The sequence below is a fragment of the Spermophilus citellus genome (genome assembly GCF_964194105.1).
Source record: "Spermophilus citellus genome assembly, chromosome: 10".
NCBI classification, from domain to species: Eukaryota; Metazoa; Chordata; class Mammalia; order Rodentia; family Sciuridae; genus Spermophilus; species Spermophilus citellus.
Window position 1 is genome coordinate 133,937,914 of NC_138197.1, and position 16,823 is coordinate 133,954,736.

General features: G+C 47.8%; 1 protein-coding gene across 5 annotated transcripts in view; it reads left to right on the forward strand.

Annotated features, from left to right (window-relative positions):
• Nucleotides 1-16,823, forward strand: part of PPARA (peroxisome proliferator activated receptor alpha) — a 53,902-nt gene that overhangs the window by 32,572 nt on the left and 4,507 nt on the right. For all 5 annotated transcript variants that reach the window (XM_081310531.1, XM_081310530.1, XM_081310534.1 and 2 more), the window contains 4 exons: nt 6,246-6,406; nt 7,220-7,358; nt 8,060-8,262; nt 15,153-15,600. In XM_081310531.1, the coding sequence (XP_081166657.1) occupies nt 6,246-6,406; nt 7,220-7,358; nt 8,060-8,262; nt 15,153-15,600 (951 nt within the window). The remainder of the gene's footprint in view (nt 1-6,245; nt 6,407-7,219; nt 7,359-8,059; nt 8,263-15,152; nt 15,601-16,823) is intronic.

Here is a 16,823-nt window from a genome sequence, read left to right on the forward strand (position 1 = left end):
TTTTTCTTTCCTTCCTTCCCTCCTTCCTTTCCTTTCCTTTCCTTCCTTCCTTCTCTCCCTCCCTCCTTCCTTCCTTCCCTGCCTCCTTCTTTCCTTCCTTTCCTTTCCTTCTTTTCTTCCTTCCCTCCTTCCTTTCCTTTCTTCCTTCTCTCCTTCCTTCCTTCCCTTCTTCCTTCCTTCCTTCCCTCCCTCCCTCCCTCCTTCCTTCCTTTCTTCCTTCCTTTCTCATTTGCAGTTGTTCGGTGCAGTTTATTAGAAAGTCTGCTGTCCCCATTAAATTTCCTTGTACTTTTGTGAAAAGCAATTTATTATATATTGTTGATCAGATATTGCTGAGCTCTTTATGCAACTCCCTGGTTTATTTGTTTCTTTGGACACTGATCCTACAATGTCCTGATGTGACTGTAGCTTTATAAGAAACCCTGAAGTCGCCTGAAATAAGTTTATTCTTCTTATCCAAATATTTTTTGTTTAGCCCATATTCTTTTCATTTCCATGTACCTTTTTAATTTATTTTTTAGTCGTAGATGGACAGTGGGGTTAAGGGTCAACCCATGCCTCTCACGTGCTAGGTGAGCGCCTTGACACTGAGCTAGAGCCCAGCCCTCCATGCATGTTTTGGAATCAGTTGTCATTTCTGACCCAAAAAGCCTATTAAGGTCCTGAATGTGTAGTCTATGGGGGAGAACTGACATCTTCCCAAGGTTGGGCCTTCAGATCCACACACATGATTATTCCTTACTTATGTAGTCTTCTTCAATTTCTCTCAGCACATTTTTTAGTTTCTAGTATACACTTTTCACTTGTTTGGTCAGATTCATCTCTATTTCATATTGTTGGTGCCATTGTAAAGAGCATTTATTTTTACATTTTATTTTTTAAAAAATACTAGTTGTAGATGGACACAATATCTTTATTTTTTATTTACTTATTTTTGATGTGGTGCTGAGGATCAAACCCAGGGCCTCACATGTACGAGGCAAGCACTCTACCACTGAGCTACATTTTAGTTTGTAATAGTTTGTTTCCATGCATATACATAGAAATGTAGCTGTTATTTAGACATTGACCTAGTATCCTGTACCCTTGCTAAGTCACTAGTTAGTTCTAGTAGCTTTTTTATAGATTCTTCAGGATTTTTACATAGACAGTTACACTCTCTGCCTCCTCTCCAGCTGGATGTCTTCTGCTCATTTTTCTTACATTATCACACGGGTTAGAATTCCAGCACACAAAGATAAGTAGAAGTGGTAAACATCCTCTCCTTGTTCCCTATTTAGGGGGAACGCATCAGTCTTCACCACTGGATGTGATGTTAGCTAGTTTTTCTCAAACACCCTTTCTCAGGGTGAGGACATTCCCTTCCATGCCTAGTATGCTGTGAGCGTTTATCAGGAATTGGTGTTGGATTTGGGAAAGACTTTTTGTGCATCTGGTAAGGTGACCAAAAGGTGTTTCTTTTTTAGTTTGTCAATATGGTGAGTTATCTTTTTGAAATATTAAGCCAGCCTTGCATTCCCATTGAAAATCTTACTTACCTTATGACTGATGCATTGCCCTCTTTATATATTATTGGATTTAATTTGCTAACATTTTGTTAAGAGTGTTTGCACCCATGTTTCTGCAGGATATTGGCCCTAGTTTTCTTTTCTTGCAATATCTTTTTCTGGTCTTGATGAATCCTTGCTTAGTGGAATGAGGAATCCTCTTGGGTTCTGTGGAAGGGCATCTGCAGAACTGTTTGTTGTCCCTTACATGCATGGAGATGTCACAGACAAATCCACCTGGTCTGGAGTTCTCTGTGGGATGGCTTGTCTATCTACCTATTCAGTGTCTTCAGCGTTTAGAGGGCCGTTCAGTTGCTCTCCCTCTTCTTGAATAAGGTTTGGCAATTTGTATTTTTCCAGGAGTGTGTCTACTTCATCCAGATTGTTAAACTTATTGGCATGAAGTTTTTCATGCTGTTCCCTTATGATCTTTGGTGTGTGTAGAATCTATGAGATATTGCCTCTCTGATTGATATATATATACACATACATACATATATACATATATATATATATATAGTTTAATATTTTGGTATAATTTCTGATACTCAAAATTGTGTCTTTTCCCTCTCCTCATTCATCTAGCTAGATGCTTGTGAATTTATTGCTCTCAAAACCCTGGCTGTAGGTTTCATCATTTTTTGCTGTTTTGCATTTCTGTCCTTGGATTCCCACTGTAGTCTCTGTTGTTTCCTTCCTTCTCTGGATGTTGGGTCTTCCTCTCCTTTCCAGCCCCTGAAGTTGTGGTTGACTTGAGACCTTTCTCCTTTTCTATTTGGGCTTTTAGTGCTGTGCATTTTTAGCTGAGTAGTCTTGGCATCGTGCCACAAATGTCAGTAGGTTGTCCTTTCATTCAGTTCTGAAACCTTGTGACTTTCCCTTTGGTTTTTTCCTTGACTCTGTAGATTAATCAGTGATTATTTTTGAATTTCTAAATATTCGAGGATTTTCCAGATCCATTTCTGTTATTGATGTCTGATTTAGTTCCATAGTGGCCAGAGGACATACTTCGGATGCCTTAAATCCTTTTGAATTTATTAAGAGCCGTCTTTCGTCCAGAGTGTGGCTGGCTTAGTAAACGTCCCATGTGCCTGGAGAAGGGCGTGTGCTCTGCAGTTGCTCAGGGGTGTCCCGTGGACACCAGGCAGATGGACTTGGCCAGTAGTACTACCCTCCATGTCCCTCTGCTTATGTGATCAGCAATTGAGCCAGGTTGCCGGCCCCTCCCACTCCGGTTGGGACAGTCTGTTTCTCCTGTCAGTCCCACGGGCTTTGCTTCACAGCTTTAGGAGCTCTGTTCTTAGATGTGTAACCCTTTAGCATTATTGTGTCTTCATGATGAGCTGGTCTCTCTGATCTGCTTTATCCCTGGTAAACCTCTTTCCTCTGATCACGACTTTGATAGGAATGTAGCCACTGCTACTTTCTCCTGACCGTTGTTAACATGGCCTATGTTTTAACATGGTGTATGTTTTCCCATTGTTTTTCTTTTAACTTATGTGGTGGGTTGGATTTAAAACTATTATTTTGGGGCTTGGGGAGACAGCTCAGTTGGTAGAATGCTTCCTTGCATGCACAAGGGCCTGGGTTTGATCCCTAGCACCAAAAAACAATAAATCTATTATTCTGGTGATTGCCCCAGGACTGGTGGCACACATCTTTACCTTCTCAGTTTGCCTTCAGGTGACACCACCCTGCTTGACAGTGCTGTGGGAACCTTGCAGACACAGGCTTCCACGCCTCCTTTCGTGCATTTGTGGCATTGTTTTATCTCCACTGTGTTAAGAACGTCGGGTGTGTTGGTGTTGTTTACCTTGGATGGCTAGTTATCTTTTTAAGACACTTAAATAGAAGGAAAGTCACTTAATGTACCCACAGAACTACCTTTCCTGGTGCTCTTGATGCCTTTCTGTGCCACATTCCCACCTGGCCTGGCTTCCTTCTGGGGGGTTTCCTGTGGTGCTCCTTGTCATGGGGTCTGCTGGTCGGGAGGCCCAGCTTCTGAGTCTGAAAGTCTTCATACGACCTTGTTGTTGGAAGTCGGTGCTGCTGTGTCTTCAGGTTTTCTGGTCTTTTCTTCTGGGTGTCAGAGCTTCTCGTGTGCCCTCCACACAGACGTCGTGGTTCTGTCCTCCTCCTCCTCTCGCCCCGCAGCCGGGCTTTCATCCAGCTTTTTGAACATTCGGAATATGATCAGTTCTTGGCTAGGAATTCTAGCCTATGTAGTTCTTCTTCCAGTTCATTGATTTTTCTCATCCTGGGCCACATTTTTCTGACTTGTATGTCTTGTCATGTTTTTGGTTGGATTCCACATGTGGTGAACTTTGTTGGGTGGTGGGTACTTTTATATTTCTAAGCTGCTTTCTGGGGTGCAGTTGAGTTACTTGGAAACATTCGATCCTTTGAGGCCGAGCTGTTGAGCGTTGTTGGAGAGGACCATGGCAGTCCTTATTTGGGAGGTGATCTCCCCTCACTGCTGAGGCAAGACCCTCTGCGTGGAGGCTGCACCTGAAGATGATCCACAAATCCTGGGACTGTCTACTGTGGGAGGAGGACTGTACCCAACCCCTCTGTGTCCCACGTACTTTTGGCTCTGGGCATGTCAGGTTGTGATGAAGTGTCTTTTTCTTTCTAAGGGTGACCTTTTTTTCTAAGGTCACAACTGAGATAAGGGTGTCAGAAGGACCCTGACCTTTCTCAGCTGAAAGAGCAAAGACGTGTATATGTATACATGAGCACACGCATATACACACGAATCTGCACATCTTTCCACATGCACCCGTCTCTGTGTTAATATTGCACGTGTGCACACATATCTGTCAGTCCCCCCCCAGTATCTATGTTAAGCTAAACATGAGTTCACACTGCAGCCTGTGATGCTGATCCACACCACATGGATCATCTGAGCCCCTCCTCTTGCCTACCTGAAACCTCACCCTCCTGCAGAGAGAAACCTGGCTCCCGTCATCCACCCACTGACTTAATAGCTCCTTTCCAGCTTGCCTGCACAGTGGCCTTGGATGGTTGACCCGTGCTCCCAGGAAGACCACTCTGTCAACTGGAACCTGGGTTGGGCAGACCCAGCGCCTTCAGTCTGACACCTATACTGGTTTCCTGTTCTCCTGCCTCCTTTAGTGAGGGGTTTCTTACACACACAGTTCAGTGGGATGGCTTCCTCCCATTCTGCACTCCACCCTGGGATCCAGACTCATCCTACCTTAACGTTCGCTCTGAAGTGTCAAACTCAGTGCCACGTGTGCCCCACTGCATTCTCCCCTCAAGAGCACCTGCTCTCCACCTGTTCGGCCCTGCCTCCCCAGCCCCATGCCAGCAGCTGACCTTTTGACCATCACCAGAGTGCAGCCTCTTTGAGAACACCGTGTGCCTGCAGTCACGAGGGCTCTTCAGATTGCCCCTTTCACTTGACAGGGAGCATCCATGTCTCCCACAACTTCAGAGCTCATGTCTTTTTACACCAAATAATGTTCCGTTGTATGGATGTACCACAGTCTATCTCTTCACCTATTGAGGGACATCTTGGTTGCTTCCCTTTAGGGAAATTAAGAATAAAACTAGCCAGGCATGGTAGCACATGCCTAAATCCTATGTACTTGGGGGGCTGAGGCAGGAAGATCTCAAGTTCCAGGCCAGCCTGGGCAACTCAGGGAGACCCTGTCTTAAAGTAAAAGGGACTGGGAATATAGTGGCAGAGCATTTGCCTAGCATGTGTAAGGCCCTGGGTCCAATCTCCAACAGTGAAAAACTGGAATAAAATAAAAAAGCTGCTATAAACATTCATGTGTGGTTTTCTGTATGGATACAGTTTCCAAATCAGTTGGGCAAGTACCTAAAACTGCAGTTCCCATTATAAGACTGTTTGGCTTTGCCAAAAACTGCCCCACAGTCCTCCAGGGTCCTCCAGGCCGCATCCCACCAGCAGCCAGAAGCACCCGCTGCTCCAGGTCCTCACCAGGGTCAGCCATTGTTAGGTGTTTAGAAGTTCTCAACAGCCTAATGGGCGCGTAGTGATGTGCCACCGCTGCTTGGGCTCACAGTTCCCTGGGGACAGGTGCTGGGAAGCCTCCCTTCGTGGACTCTCTAGCCGTCTGTCTCCCTTCTTTGGAGAAGTGTCTCTTCAGATCTTTCTCCCATTTTAATTGAGTTGCTTGTTTTCTTATTTCTGAGTTCACGGCTCCTCTGTGGATTTTGGATATAAGTCTCAGATGGGATTTGCGAACACTTTCTCCCAGTCTATGGTTTGCTTTTCATTTTCTTAACAGGAGTTCATAACTTCCCCAAGTCCCAGCTTACTTCACTTCTCTCCCCTGGATTCTGCTCGCAGGATTGCCTGTGGAGGTTTTAGTCCTGTGTTCTGCCCCCATTTCCTGTGTTGACTGGAGGGAAGGAGTTCTGCAGAGGGCATGTGGAGCCCACAGGCGGAGGCCCGTCAGAGGCCACCGTGGCACTGTGCAGCCCAGGACGCCGTTCAGCAGGTGCCAACTAGAGCACAGCAGCTTCCGAGCCCAGCACTGTGGTCCTCAGGGAGCAGAGAGAGAGGATGGCCCAGGGACAGGGCCAGCACAGGATGGGCAGCTGCCCAGCCTACACCACACACGATGTGCCTCCGCGGCAGAAGGGCCTGGCTTCCACAGGGCGTGACACGGGGAATGTTCATACACGTTCCTCTTCTTTCTCCAGACACCCTCTCTCCAGCTTCGAGTCCCTCTTCAGTTAGTTACCCTGTGGTTCCTGGCAGCGTGGATGAGCCTCCCAGCGGCACACTGAACATCGAGTGTAGGATCTGTGGGGACAAGGCCTCCGGCTACCACTACGGGGTCCACGCATGTGAAGGCTGCAAGGTACAGTGGCATGGGTGAGGGTGGGGGGGCCTACTGCTGTCTCCGACACAGATGTCTGTTGCTGAGAGACCTGAAGAAGTAACTGAGATAAGGGTGTCCTTGGACAGAAAACCAGCTTTAATGTGAAGCATGTCTACCCACTTATCTGTTGACCCTCTGATTGGGCCAGGTAAGGCTCTTGCTCCCATGTAGCAGGTGAGGAGCTGGCGACGCCGGGGGTCCAGACTTCTGCTCAGGCCCCACAGTGCCTGGGCCAGGAGGGCAGCACCTGGGCTCAGCTCCTCTGCCACCATTTCTGAGCCTCTGGCACTTCATCCCTGTATTCAGGGGACCTCTCCATTGGAGCCACCCACACCCCATGCATATCTTAGCCAGACAGACATGATCAGGACCAGGAGTACACAAGGCAGGCCCTGTGGTCCAGCAGCTGCTCCTAGACCAGGTCCTTACAGAAGGACCCTGACCTGTCACATCCTGCAGGTCTGCTGAAGTATCACGCCCTTTTGTGATGGCACTGCACACACATTCTCAGGTTTGGTACTCTGGACATATGGCATTTGAGAGATCTAGGCATGTTCACAATGGGACATTTTGAAATTACTTTGAATCTGCCTCATTTATTGTTGTTCATTTTAAGTGCAATGAAAAGCTAAAGTTCTCTATTTGTCCCAGCTATGTGAGACTTTTAAGAAGATTGTCTCTCTAAACACAGGTCATTTAAAAAGAGACAACAAATGAACAGAACAGGTGAGTGAAGACCTCAAGGTGTCCCAGCCGTGCCTGTTCTTAATGAGTCACACATTCTTCTTGCAGGGTTTCTTTCGGAGAACCATCCGGCTAAAGCTGGTATATGACAAATGTGACCGCAACTGCAAGATCCAGAAAAAGAATCGGAATAAGTGCCAGTACTGTCGCTTCCACAAGTGCCTGTCCGTTGGGATGTCACACAACGGTAGGTAAGGCTGCCCGCACAGTGCTGCTCGTGCCACAGTCCACTTCCCGGTCCTCAGAATGGACCAGGTTTTGCATGAGATGCTGGGACATGCCAGGCCTGAGTCGCCCTATACCCAGAGAAGCCTGAGGACACAGATATGGGGAGGACACAGCAGTGGCTGGGCAGAGCACCTGTGTGGAGTTGTCTTGGAAGCCTCACGCGGTGGGCAGTGCTCTCTCCGGGGTGGCAGGAGGGCCACTCCCTGTGAGGTGCGGGCCAGCTCTGGCATGTGCTATGCTCGGGGTTCGTCACATTCTGCTTCAGCCAGATGCGATCTTAGAATGGCTGGCTTCCGGGCGCAGGTCATGTAAAGGAGGGGCTCACGTGGGCTTGTTTCTGCCTGCTCGTTTCAACCCCCACCATGAAGGCCACTCTACCCAAGGACAGTCGGCTGTCCTGCCGATGACGCGAGGGATGGCGTTAGCTTTTATTTTAACCTTCTTTTAAAAACCTAGCTTTCTGGAGGGTGGGCTGTTTTCTCTCTCCTTGGTAGAAGGCCGCGTGGCAGTAGGAGTGGGCTGGACCCCTGTGAGGCCCCTTCGCGCAGTGTGACACCAGGAGCTGCTGGCCAGCCCTCCTCAACCTGCTGACATTTGCCTGATCTTCTCTCCACGTTGCTTATTTATGTTTGTTTCCCATTGTCCCCACCCCCACCTCAGCAATTCGTTTTGGACGAATGCCAAGATCTGAGAAAGCAAAATTGAAAGCAGAAATTCTTACCTGTGAACATGATGTAGAAGATTCTGAAACTGCAGATCTCAAGTCTCTTGCCAAGAGAATTTACGAGGCCTACTTGAAGAACTTTCAAATGAACAAGATCAAAGCCCGAGTCATCCTCGCGGGAAAGACAGGCCACAATCCAGTAGGTGCCTTTGCTGCCCTTTCGTAGGGTCTCAAGTATTCCCCTGGCAACGCCTCAACCAGTGCTACAGAGAGGGACCCAGGAAACCTCAGTGTGGGAAAGAGGTGTTCATCCCAAAGGCAAATGAAAGGCCATGTGGGAATGCAGACGGTTCATTCCAGACTAACATGTAGCTTTAGAGCAACGCTTCTTGCTTGAGTGCACCTTGGAACGCCTAGCAAGCAAGTGCTCATCAAGGCTGTGTAGCTGACACACTGAGAGGGGTCTGGTTCATGTGCTGCCAGGGACCCTGGGGGAGTGAACCAGGAGCTCTGAATCACTGGGCCACATTCCCAGGCCTTTTCGTTTTTTATTTTGAGACAGGGTCTCACGAATTTGCTGAGGGTCTTGCTAAGTTGCCCAGGCTGGCCTCAGACTTGCAATCCTCCTTCCTCAGCCTCCTTAGTTGCAGGGATTGTAGGTATGCACCACCATGCCTAGCCAACATCGTTTCTTAAGTGCATTTTTAAAAAATCTTTATTTGAGGCCAGAAAATTAATGTGTTCACTTTTTATTCAAAATATGCCCTCATATCCTTTCCCCTAAAACTGGCCCACTGGCTTCCACCTTCCCTCCAGTCCCCAACACCTCCTGCCTTCCCTCCCTGCAGTGAGGAAGCCCTAGAAAGGCTCATTTGTTTCTAGAAACTCGACTGACTTTGTGGATAGTTCTGGACCTTTTTAGGGACAGCTAAGATGTACCCTCTCCCCACCCCCTGCAGGCTGATGCACCTGTCTCCCTGTCAGGAGTGGTCCTGGCAGCTTTCACAGGGCTTGGTCCTAGGGTGGTCACACGTCATTCTGCCTTCCCCTTTGAGCATGGTATGACAGGTTTAATCTGTGTTAATGAATACCTTGAAACACTCCTTATTGGGAATTATAAGCTAGAATTTTTAGTCACAGTAAAATAAAGGATTTCATGAGCTGCTTAATTTCATGACCAGACCAAACCTCTCTTTTACTGAGCCTTTGAATTCTTCCATGCATTCTCCAGTCAAATAGGATGAGAGATTTTAAAAGTCTCCAGCAAGCACCACACCAGGTGGCCCCTTTCTGGATTGTAGGGTGAAGTGGAGGGAGTAGCCTTTAACTTTACATTTCTGTCCCGGAGATGGCTAAGAGAACCCCAGATTAGGAGAACCAAAACTTCCGTTTGAGATCTTACATTTCTCCCTTGAATTTAAAGAATTTGAAGCACACTTAAAAGTCACTTTTACACTTAATGAAATACTGATCTTTGATGCTGATTTGGTCCCCACAGTGTCCTCTACTTCTCTCCACCAAGATCCACAAGCTCCATGAGGAATTCCCCCACCCTCGGCCAGAGCTGGGGCAGTCAGACTCTTGAGGACACTGACACAGGAGAAATGCACTAGGTTACCATCTAGGTTGGGGTTCACTTGGCAAAGAGCCAGATGCCTGCTCTTGCCCACACATCTCTGTGCCAGGCACCCTGCAATGTCCAGCTGCAGGTCACTCGTTGCATTTGACCACACTATCAGCTCCAGGCCAGGTCATGTCCCACCATGGGTCCTGCCCATCTGCTGGCAGGCTTACAGAGCTCCTGGCCTTCACCACAGGCCTCCTCTCTGCTCCTCCATCTGCACCCAGCCTGGGAGAGGCCTGACTGGCAGGGCGCCCTCCACCAGGACACACTGCCCAAGAACTCTTCACAGAGTTCTGGTTTTGTCTCTGCCAGGGGCTGGGGAAGGCCCAGTCCCTAGCTTGCTGATTTAGAAGCAGTCCCATCTGTTGGTGGGAACTCTGCTAGGGAGATCAGGCATTCACCCTGTCCCTGCCCAGTAGCCCAATACTCAGTGACTGCTTCATTAGGTTCAGCCTGGGACGACCTTTCCACCACCTCCAGCCTCCAGCAGAGCTGCAGAGAGGCTGCCAGCCTCAGGCCTGAAGCCTGCAGCTGACTTCATTTCTGCTTCTGCTTTAGGAGGAGCATGAATTAGGCCCCTAACAGACGGATTTGCACAACCAGGACAAACACGACCAGTGTGCTGGGGAAAGGTGGCCCTTCAGCCCTCAGTGCAGACCTCCTCCTGCTCCTTGCAGATCTGCTGGGCGGGTGCGAGTAGCCACCAGCCCCCTCCTAAGCTCTGACCATCACCTGGCCCTAAACCATTCCCTACCTTAATGGGGACAAGTAGGTGCTGGACAGGTGGCATGTCAAAGGCTCCTGTGGTTTTCTAGAAATAGGGGACTGAGCACGGCCTGTGGAAGACTGTTCCTTTGCTCTCTGCAGACTAGTCATCTGCAGCAAAGCCCCTGGACACTGCTGGGAGGGGAGGCAGCTGCAGGGAGGCCACACTGCTTTGGTGAAAGGTGGGTTTTAGCTGAGGAGACACGTGAGAACTTCTGCCTGTGTCTGGACCCGGGACTGGTCTCGGCCCCTGAGGTTTCAGGTCCTTATACCAGAAAATGGTCAGGGCCCTTAGTGATGGGGCCAGAGTGGAGGGAAACTTGCTGCCCCTTGATTTGAGGGTGACCCAGTGGAAGCAGGGTGGAGGGGCGAGAGGGAACAGGGGTCTCCTCTGGGCATAGCTTCCACAGAGGTGTTTCAACAGCTTCTTAGAGCGATCCTAGGTGGGTCGGGAGCTCTCAAGGGCCAGCAGCTGTCCTGGAATGTTTGCTTCCTGCTGCTCCCCACGCATGCTCACACACGCTTGTGCACCTGCTCCACACTCAGGCACACTCAGGCATGCACACACTTGCTCAGGCAGCTGTTCTTAGTTTGGAGAGCTGGCTACACCTTCTGAAAAGTGGTGAAACCAACCAAACAAACCCTTGGCACTAAATATTTAGACTGTGGAAATTCAAAGTGTAAGGTCATGATCACATAGTGTCGAGTGCAGGGGCCTGAACTCAGGCCCTCACGGCTGAATGCCCAGTACTGTTGCATGTCAGCCCTTCGAACCAGAGCCTCATTCAGTCCCATGAATACAGTAATGACGGGGCATCGCGCTCATGTCGGGGCCCCACCACTCCTATTCTGGGGATCACCTTTGGATTCTTTAAACACCCTCAGTTATAGAAAACCTTAGCTCTGAGAACACAGTCAAACCCTAGACAAAACCCTGGTCAGTTGTGGGTGACACGGATGCCACTTGGGATTGCATAAAATGTCAAAATGTGTTTGAAAAAACACAGTGAAGCAAGGAGACCAACTTGGACATGCAGCTGAGCACAGCTTCTGAAAGTCATTCTGAAAGACGTGTCCTCAGCATTTCAGAGTCTGTGGAGTAAAGGTGTCCCCAAGCAGCGTCTCGGGGCAGAACTGCTTCTCCTGATGGATGTCACCTCCTACCATATTGTGGGCTTGCTGCTGTATTAAGGACAAATATTATATCTGCCCCTTGAGGCATTTTCATATTTAAGAACACAGAGTTTAATACTGTATATAGGAATTTATAGGCAAGCACAACCAAGAGCCTGCTATTTGTACCCAAAGCAGTTCTACCAAGGATTCACATTTAATTTTTTCCAGACAGACCAGTGGCCTGACTTTTCAATGTCGAAGTACACTTTAGAGACTGATTCTCATGAGTGATGTCTTTGGGCACCGTAGAACCCAGCGATGTGTGAGCAGGGACAGTGCTGGGTCAAGTAGGGGCACTCTCTGGTCTTTCCTCAGAGTGGTTTTGGGGAAATTGGCACTTTTTGTCTCCCGCTGTCCAAAATCTGCAGCATGCTTTATTGAAATGGCAGGCTGTGATGTCAGATCTATCATTATAAAAAGCACATTACAGCCAGGAGTGGTGGCACACATCTGTAATCCCAGCTGCTCAGGAGGCTGAGGCAGGAGAATAGCAAGTTCAAAGCCACCTCAGCAACTCCGAGAGGCCCTAAGGACTTAGACCCTATCTCACAAAAAGAAAAGAAAAAGGTACTTAGGGAGTTGGGGATATGACTCAGTGTTTAAGCACCCCTGGGTTCAATCCCTAGTACAAAAAAAAAAACCAAAAAACCTCATTTCAGAATTAAGCACAAGATGCATGTATTTTAAAGATCACCTGAATATAGCTCAGTTGGTAGAGAGAATATAGCTCAGTTGGTAGAGAGCTTGCCTTGCATGCACAAAGCCCTGGGTTCAATCCCTAGCACCACAAAAAAAAAAAAAAAAAAAAAAAAAAAGATCACCTTACAAAACGTTTATCAATTCAGTGTGGCAAACTTTCAAGGGAGTTTCAGCAGAGTTTCTCTTACCAAGCTTTAGGTTCTCGATGTTAGCAGCCATTTTTCCAATCAAATGGTTTCCAATTTTGCCTGTTAGATGAGGCCTACTTTCTAGAATCCAAGTGATGATTTTATAAAAATGAATCGAGACAGCATTAGCTCACATCTGCATTCTCTGCCTGTTCCTGAGCGTCTCTTCCACACAGTGCTGTCCTGTGCCGGCCTCACCCACCAGCTTCACTCTCCAGGGCTGACTGTGGCCGACTTGGAAGTAGTTTTACTTATATATATGATTCTTTCATTTTATAGGTTTATTTTATTAATTTATTTTTATGTAGTACTAGGAATTGAACCTCAGCCCATCTTGGAAGTCTTAATCCCTTCTCAAAGAGGGCCCACCTTTTCATTTTGCTAAAGGTAAAGTGGTCTACTAGTATGTTTTCCTGTAATTGAGAGAATATTCCCATTTATCCTTCAAAAATACAGTCTTCCCTCTGTGTTTGTGGGGGACTGAGTTCAGTAAGCCAATGGATGCTAAAATCCAGGATGCTCAAGACCCTTATTTAAAATAGGGTAGAATTTGCTGAGAACTTACGCACATCCTCCCATATACTGAAGGTCATCTCTAGAGGATTTCTAATGCTTGATACAATATAAATACTATGGAAGTAGTTGTTATGCTGCGTTTAGGGAATAATGACAAGAAAATAAATGGGGATTGGGGGTGTAGCTCAATAGCAAAGCCCTTGCCTAGCATGGGCAAAGCCCTGGGTTTCATCCCCAACACTGCTGGAGTGGGTGGGGGCAGGGAGAAGCTTGTACAGACTCAGTACAGGCACAAATTTTTTTTATTTTTTTGGTACCCGGGATTGAATTCAGGGGCACTCAACCACTGAGCCACACCCCCAGCCCTGTTTTGTATTTTACTTAGAGACAGGGTCTCACTGAGTTGCTTAGTGCTTCACTTTTGCTTCACTTTTGCTGAGGCTGGCTTTGAACTTGCAATCCTCCTCCTCAGCCTCCAAAGCCACTGGGACTACAGGTGTGCGCCACCGCACCCAGCTCAAGTACAGACACAATTTTTTTAGAAAATATTTTTTTTTTTAAAGAGAAAGAGAGAGGGGGGAGAGAGAGAGAGAGAGAGAATTTTTTTTTAATATTTATTTTTTAGTTCTCGGCGGACACAACATCTTTGTTGGTATGTGGTGCTGAGGATCGAACCCGGGCCGCACGCATGCCAGGCGAGCGCGCTACCGCTTGAGCCACATCCCCAGCCCAAGAAAATATTTTTGATCCAATTTTTTTTTTTGGACTCTGCGGATGCAGAATGCAGAACCTACAGATGCAGAGGTCACTGTGTGTGTCTTTCTGGTCCACCCTGTGAATATCAATTCTTTAAATCTGTGCTTCATTTTTTTGTGAAGCATAACTATGCCCCAATTGTTTTCAAAACAATTGTTATCTGGCCTAATGTTTTCCCCCAATACTAGGGATTGAACCTAGGGGCACTTTACCACTGAACCACATCCCCGGCCCTTTTCTTTTCTATTCTTTTTTTTTTTTTTTTTTTGAGATAGGATTTCATTAGGTTGCTGAGCTGGCTCCAAATTTGTGATCCTCCTGCCTCAGCCTCCTGAGTCGCTGGGATTACAGGTGTGCACCATGGTGCCCACCCATCTGGCCTGTGGTTAAAGTTGGAAAGAGACTGTTTTGTCTTCCTTATTCAGATTTGAGCTATTTGGAAAGTTGGCTTTCAGTTATGTTGTTGTTTGTTTTTTGAGACAGGGCCTTGCGAAGTTGCCCAGGCTGGTCTTAAACTCGTGGTCCTCCTGCCTCAGCCTCCTGAGTAGCTGGGATTAAAGGCGTGTACCACAGCGCCTGGCTGCTTTGAATTTTGTGCTGAGAATGTGCTCTCACTCACTCACAAGTACAGGTAGTGTCGCCTGTCCTCAGGTGGAGTCAAGTTTTTGTCTACTTCTGCTATCTATAAATTCCAGTTCTTAAACATCTCGCAGGCAGCTTGCTTGTCCCCAGCCTATCCACGTGTGCTGCAGGCCCACCCAGCAGCCCTCTCTGAGGTTCAACACTGCAGCTCCTGGCGATGCTCAGCAGCCCAGAAATAGGGAGCACTCAGGCCTCGGGGCCGGGTGTGTTCAGTGGTGTGTCCGGCCTCTGGCAGACTATTCTCAAAACCACTGAGCTGCTGCTGCTCTGTGCTTCAGTGTGCCAGGTGGGCCCCGAAATGCTGCTGGCCGCACTTCCTTACTGACGTGGTGAGTGTGTGTGTGTGTGTGTGTGTGTGTGTGTGTGTGTGTGTGAGCACACGTGTGTGCTGTGGGACAGGCCGTAAGTCAGATCCCCCAGATGCTGTCATTCCTCCTGCTTGGCACAGAGATGTTAATTCTGGCCAGCAGCTGGTTCATGCCTATTCTCAGCCTCACCAGACACATCACCCCATGCTGATAACGTGGCTAACCGTCTCTGCTTCCATCGCCAGAACTTTGTTTTAACATCTTTTAAAAAGTGTACACAGTTATGGGGCTGTGACCTGGACTTGGTAGCTCCTCATTGGTTTACCATAACTAAGAGCACCTAGTTATATCAGGACTCAGCACTTAGGCAGCTCATCATGACCTGCCTGCCTGATGTAAGGGTCTTTCTTTTCAGCCTTTTGTCATCCATGACATGGAAACGTTGTGCATGGCTGAAAAGACACTTGTAGCCAAGATGGTGGCCAATGGCATCCAGAACAAGGAGGCCGAGGTCCGCTTCTTCCACTGCTGCCAGTGCATGTCGGTGGAGACCGTCACAGAGCTCACGGAGTTCGCCAAGGCCATCCCAGGCTTTGCAAACTTGGACTTGAATGACCAAGTCACTTTGCTCAAATATGGCGTTTATGAGGCCATATTCACAATGCTTTCCTCCCTGATGAACAAAGATGGGATGCTGGTGGCATATGGCAATGGCTTCATAACACGGGAATTCCTGAAAAACCTGAGAAAACCCTTCTGTGACATCATGGAACCCAAGTTTGACTTTGCCATGAAGTTCAATGCACTGGAGCTGGATGACAGTGACATCTCCCTTTTTGTGGCTGCTATAATTTGCTGTGGAGGTAAGTGCTCGACTTAATCCACTGGTGTCCAGTCACTTACGGGCTCCTCTCTTGAGGGACTTGGTAATTGTCATCCCAGTGCCAGCTTGAGCTCCATTGTGTCAAAATGGGCACTGCATGGGGGGAAGGTGCCTGAGCTGGAGCTGCCACCGAGCGGAGTTACGGGGGAGCCCTGGCAGTGTTGTGTGATATTATGGTGTACACCGTTGTATATTATATAAACATTGATGATGATTTTATGTGCTCCACTGTAATGTGATTATATCTAGCATTATAAGCATTATCAGATTTCATTGGTACTATAGGATGGCATTCTATAGTACTAATTAACATTCAACACAGCTGTTGGTCTATCCATGCTATAGCTAATGTTCTATACAGTGCCATACAGATGTTGGTATGACAGTTGTCACTCTTGGTAACACTTATGCTACTTCACAATGAAAAATACTGGTCATTCGCAGGCAGCAATCCCGAGTGTTGCTCTGCCAGAGGAAACAGATCCCAGGCAGGGAAATCGGGCCTCTCTGTGGAGCTGCTCTGCAACGCCAGATTTTTGGCTCAGTGTCATGTTTCTTTAAATAGCCATGTCTCAAGTCTAGGAAAGTCATCCACCTACTGTAAACTCAGCTGACCTTGCCCAGCCTAGGCAGAGACCAGTGAGGGGGGGGGCAGTCACCCAGTGCCACAGCTGTGCTGTCCGCCATGATCTCCTCACTCTACCTGCTGGCATCTGTCTGGGCACTGGTCAGATGGAAGGAGTCCTATGGCCCAGCAGCAATGATGCAAGGGCAGAGAGGCATGCACAATTGATAACTGTCCTTTGTTTGATCAAGACGTAGTAGAAAGGATGATATAGTACTGTACTAATCCTGTGTATCTAGCCATGTCCAGTGAGATAGGTTAAATCTATTAGGTGGGGTTAAAATTACAAGAGAGGTGGTCTGTCTTTTAAATGATTTCTCTATTTAAAACTTAATACTTATATTTACTTTACAAGTAAAAAAAATGAAGATAAAATTTCCCACAGTAAGAGTGGGCCTTCAACCCCCACCTGCTGGATGTGAATGGGGCAGTGTTTTCTGGACCAAGATCAGGACTCATGGGCTGGGACTGTCCAGGGGAGTCCTCCGCCCTCCAGGTCTCCTCAGCATCCTGTCCACCCCAGCCTCATTCATCTCTTGCTCTCCTCTTTCACCTGAGTCATGTCAGAAGGTGCCTGT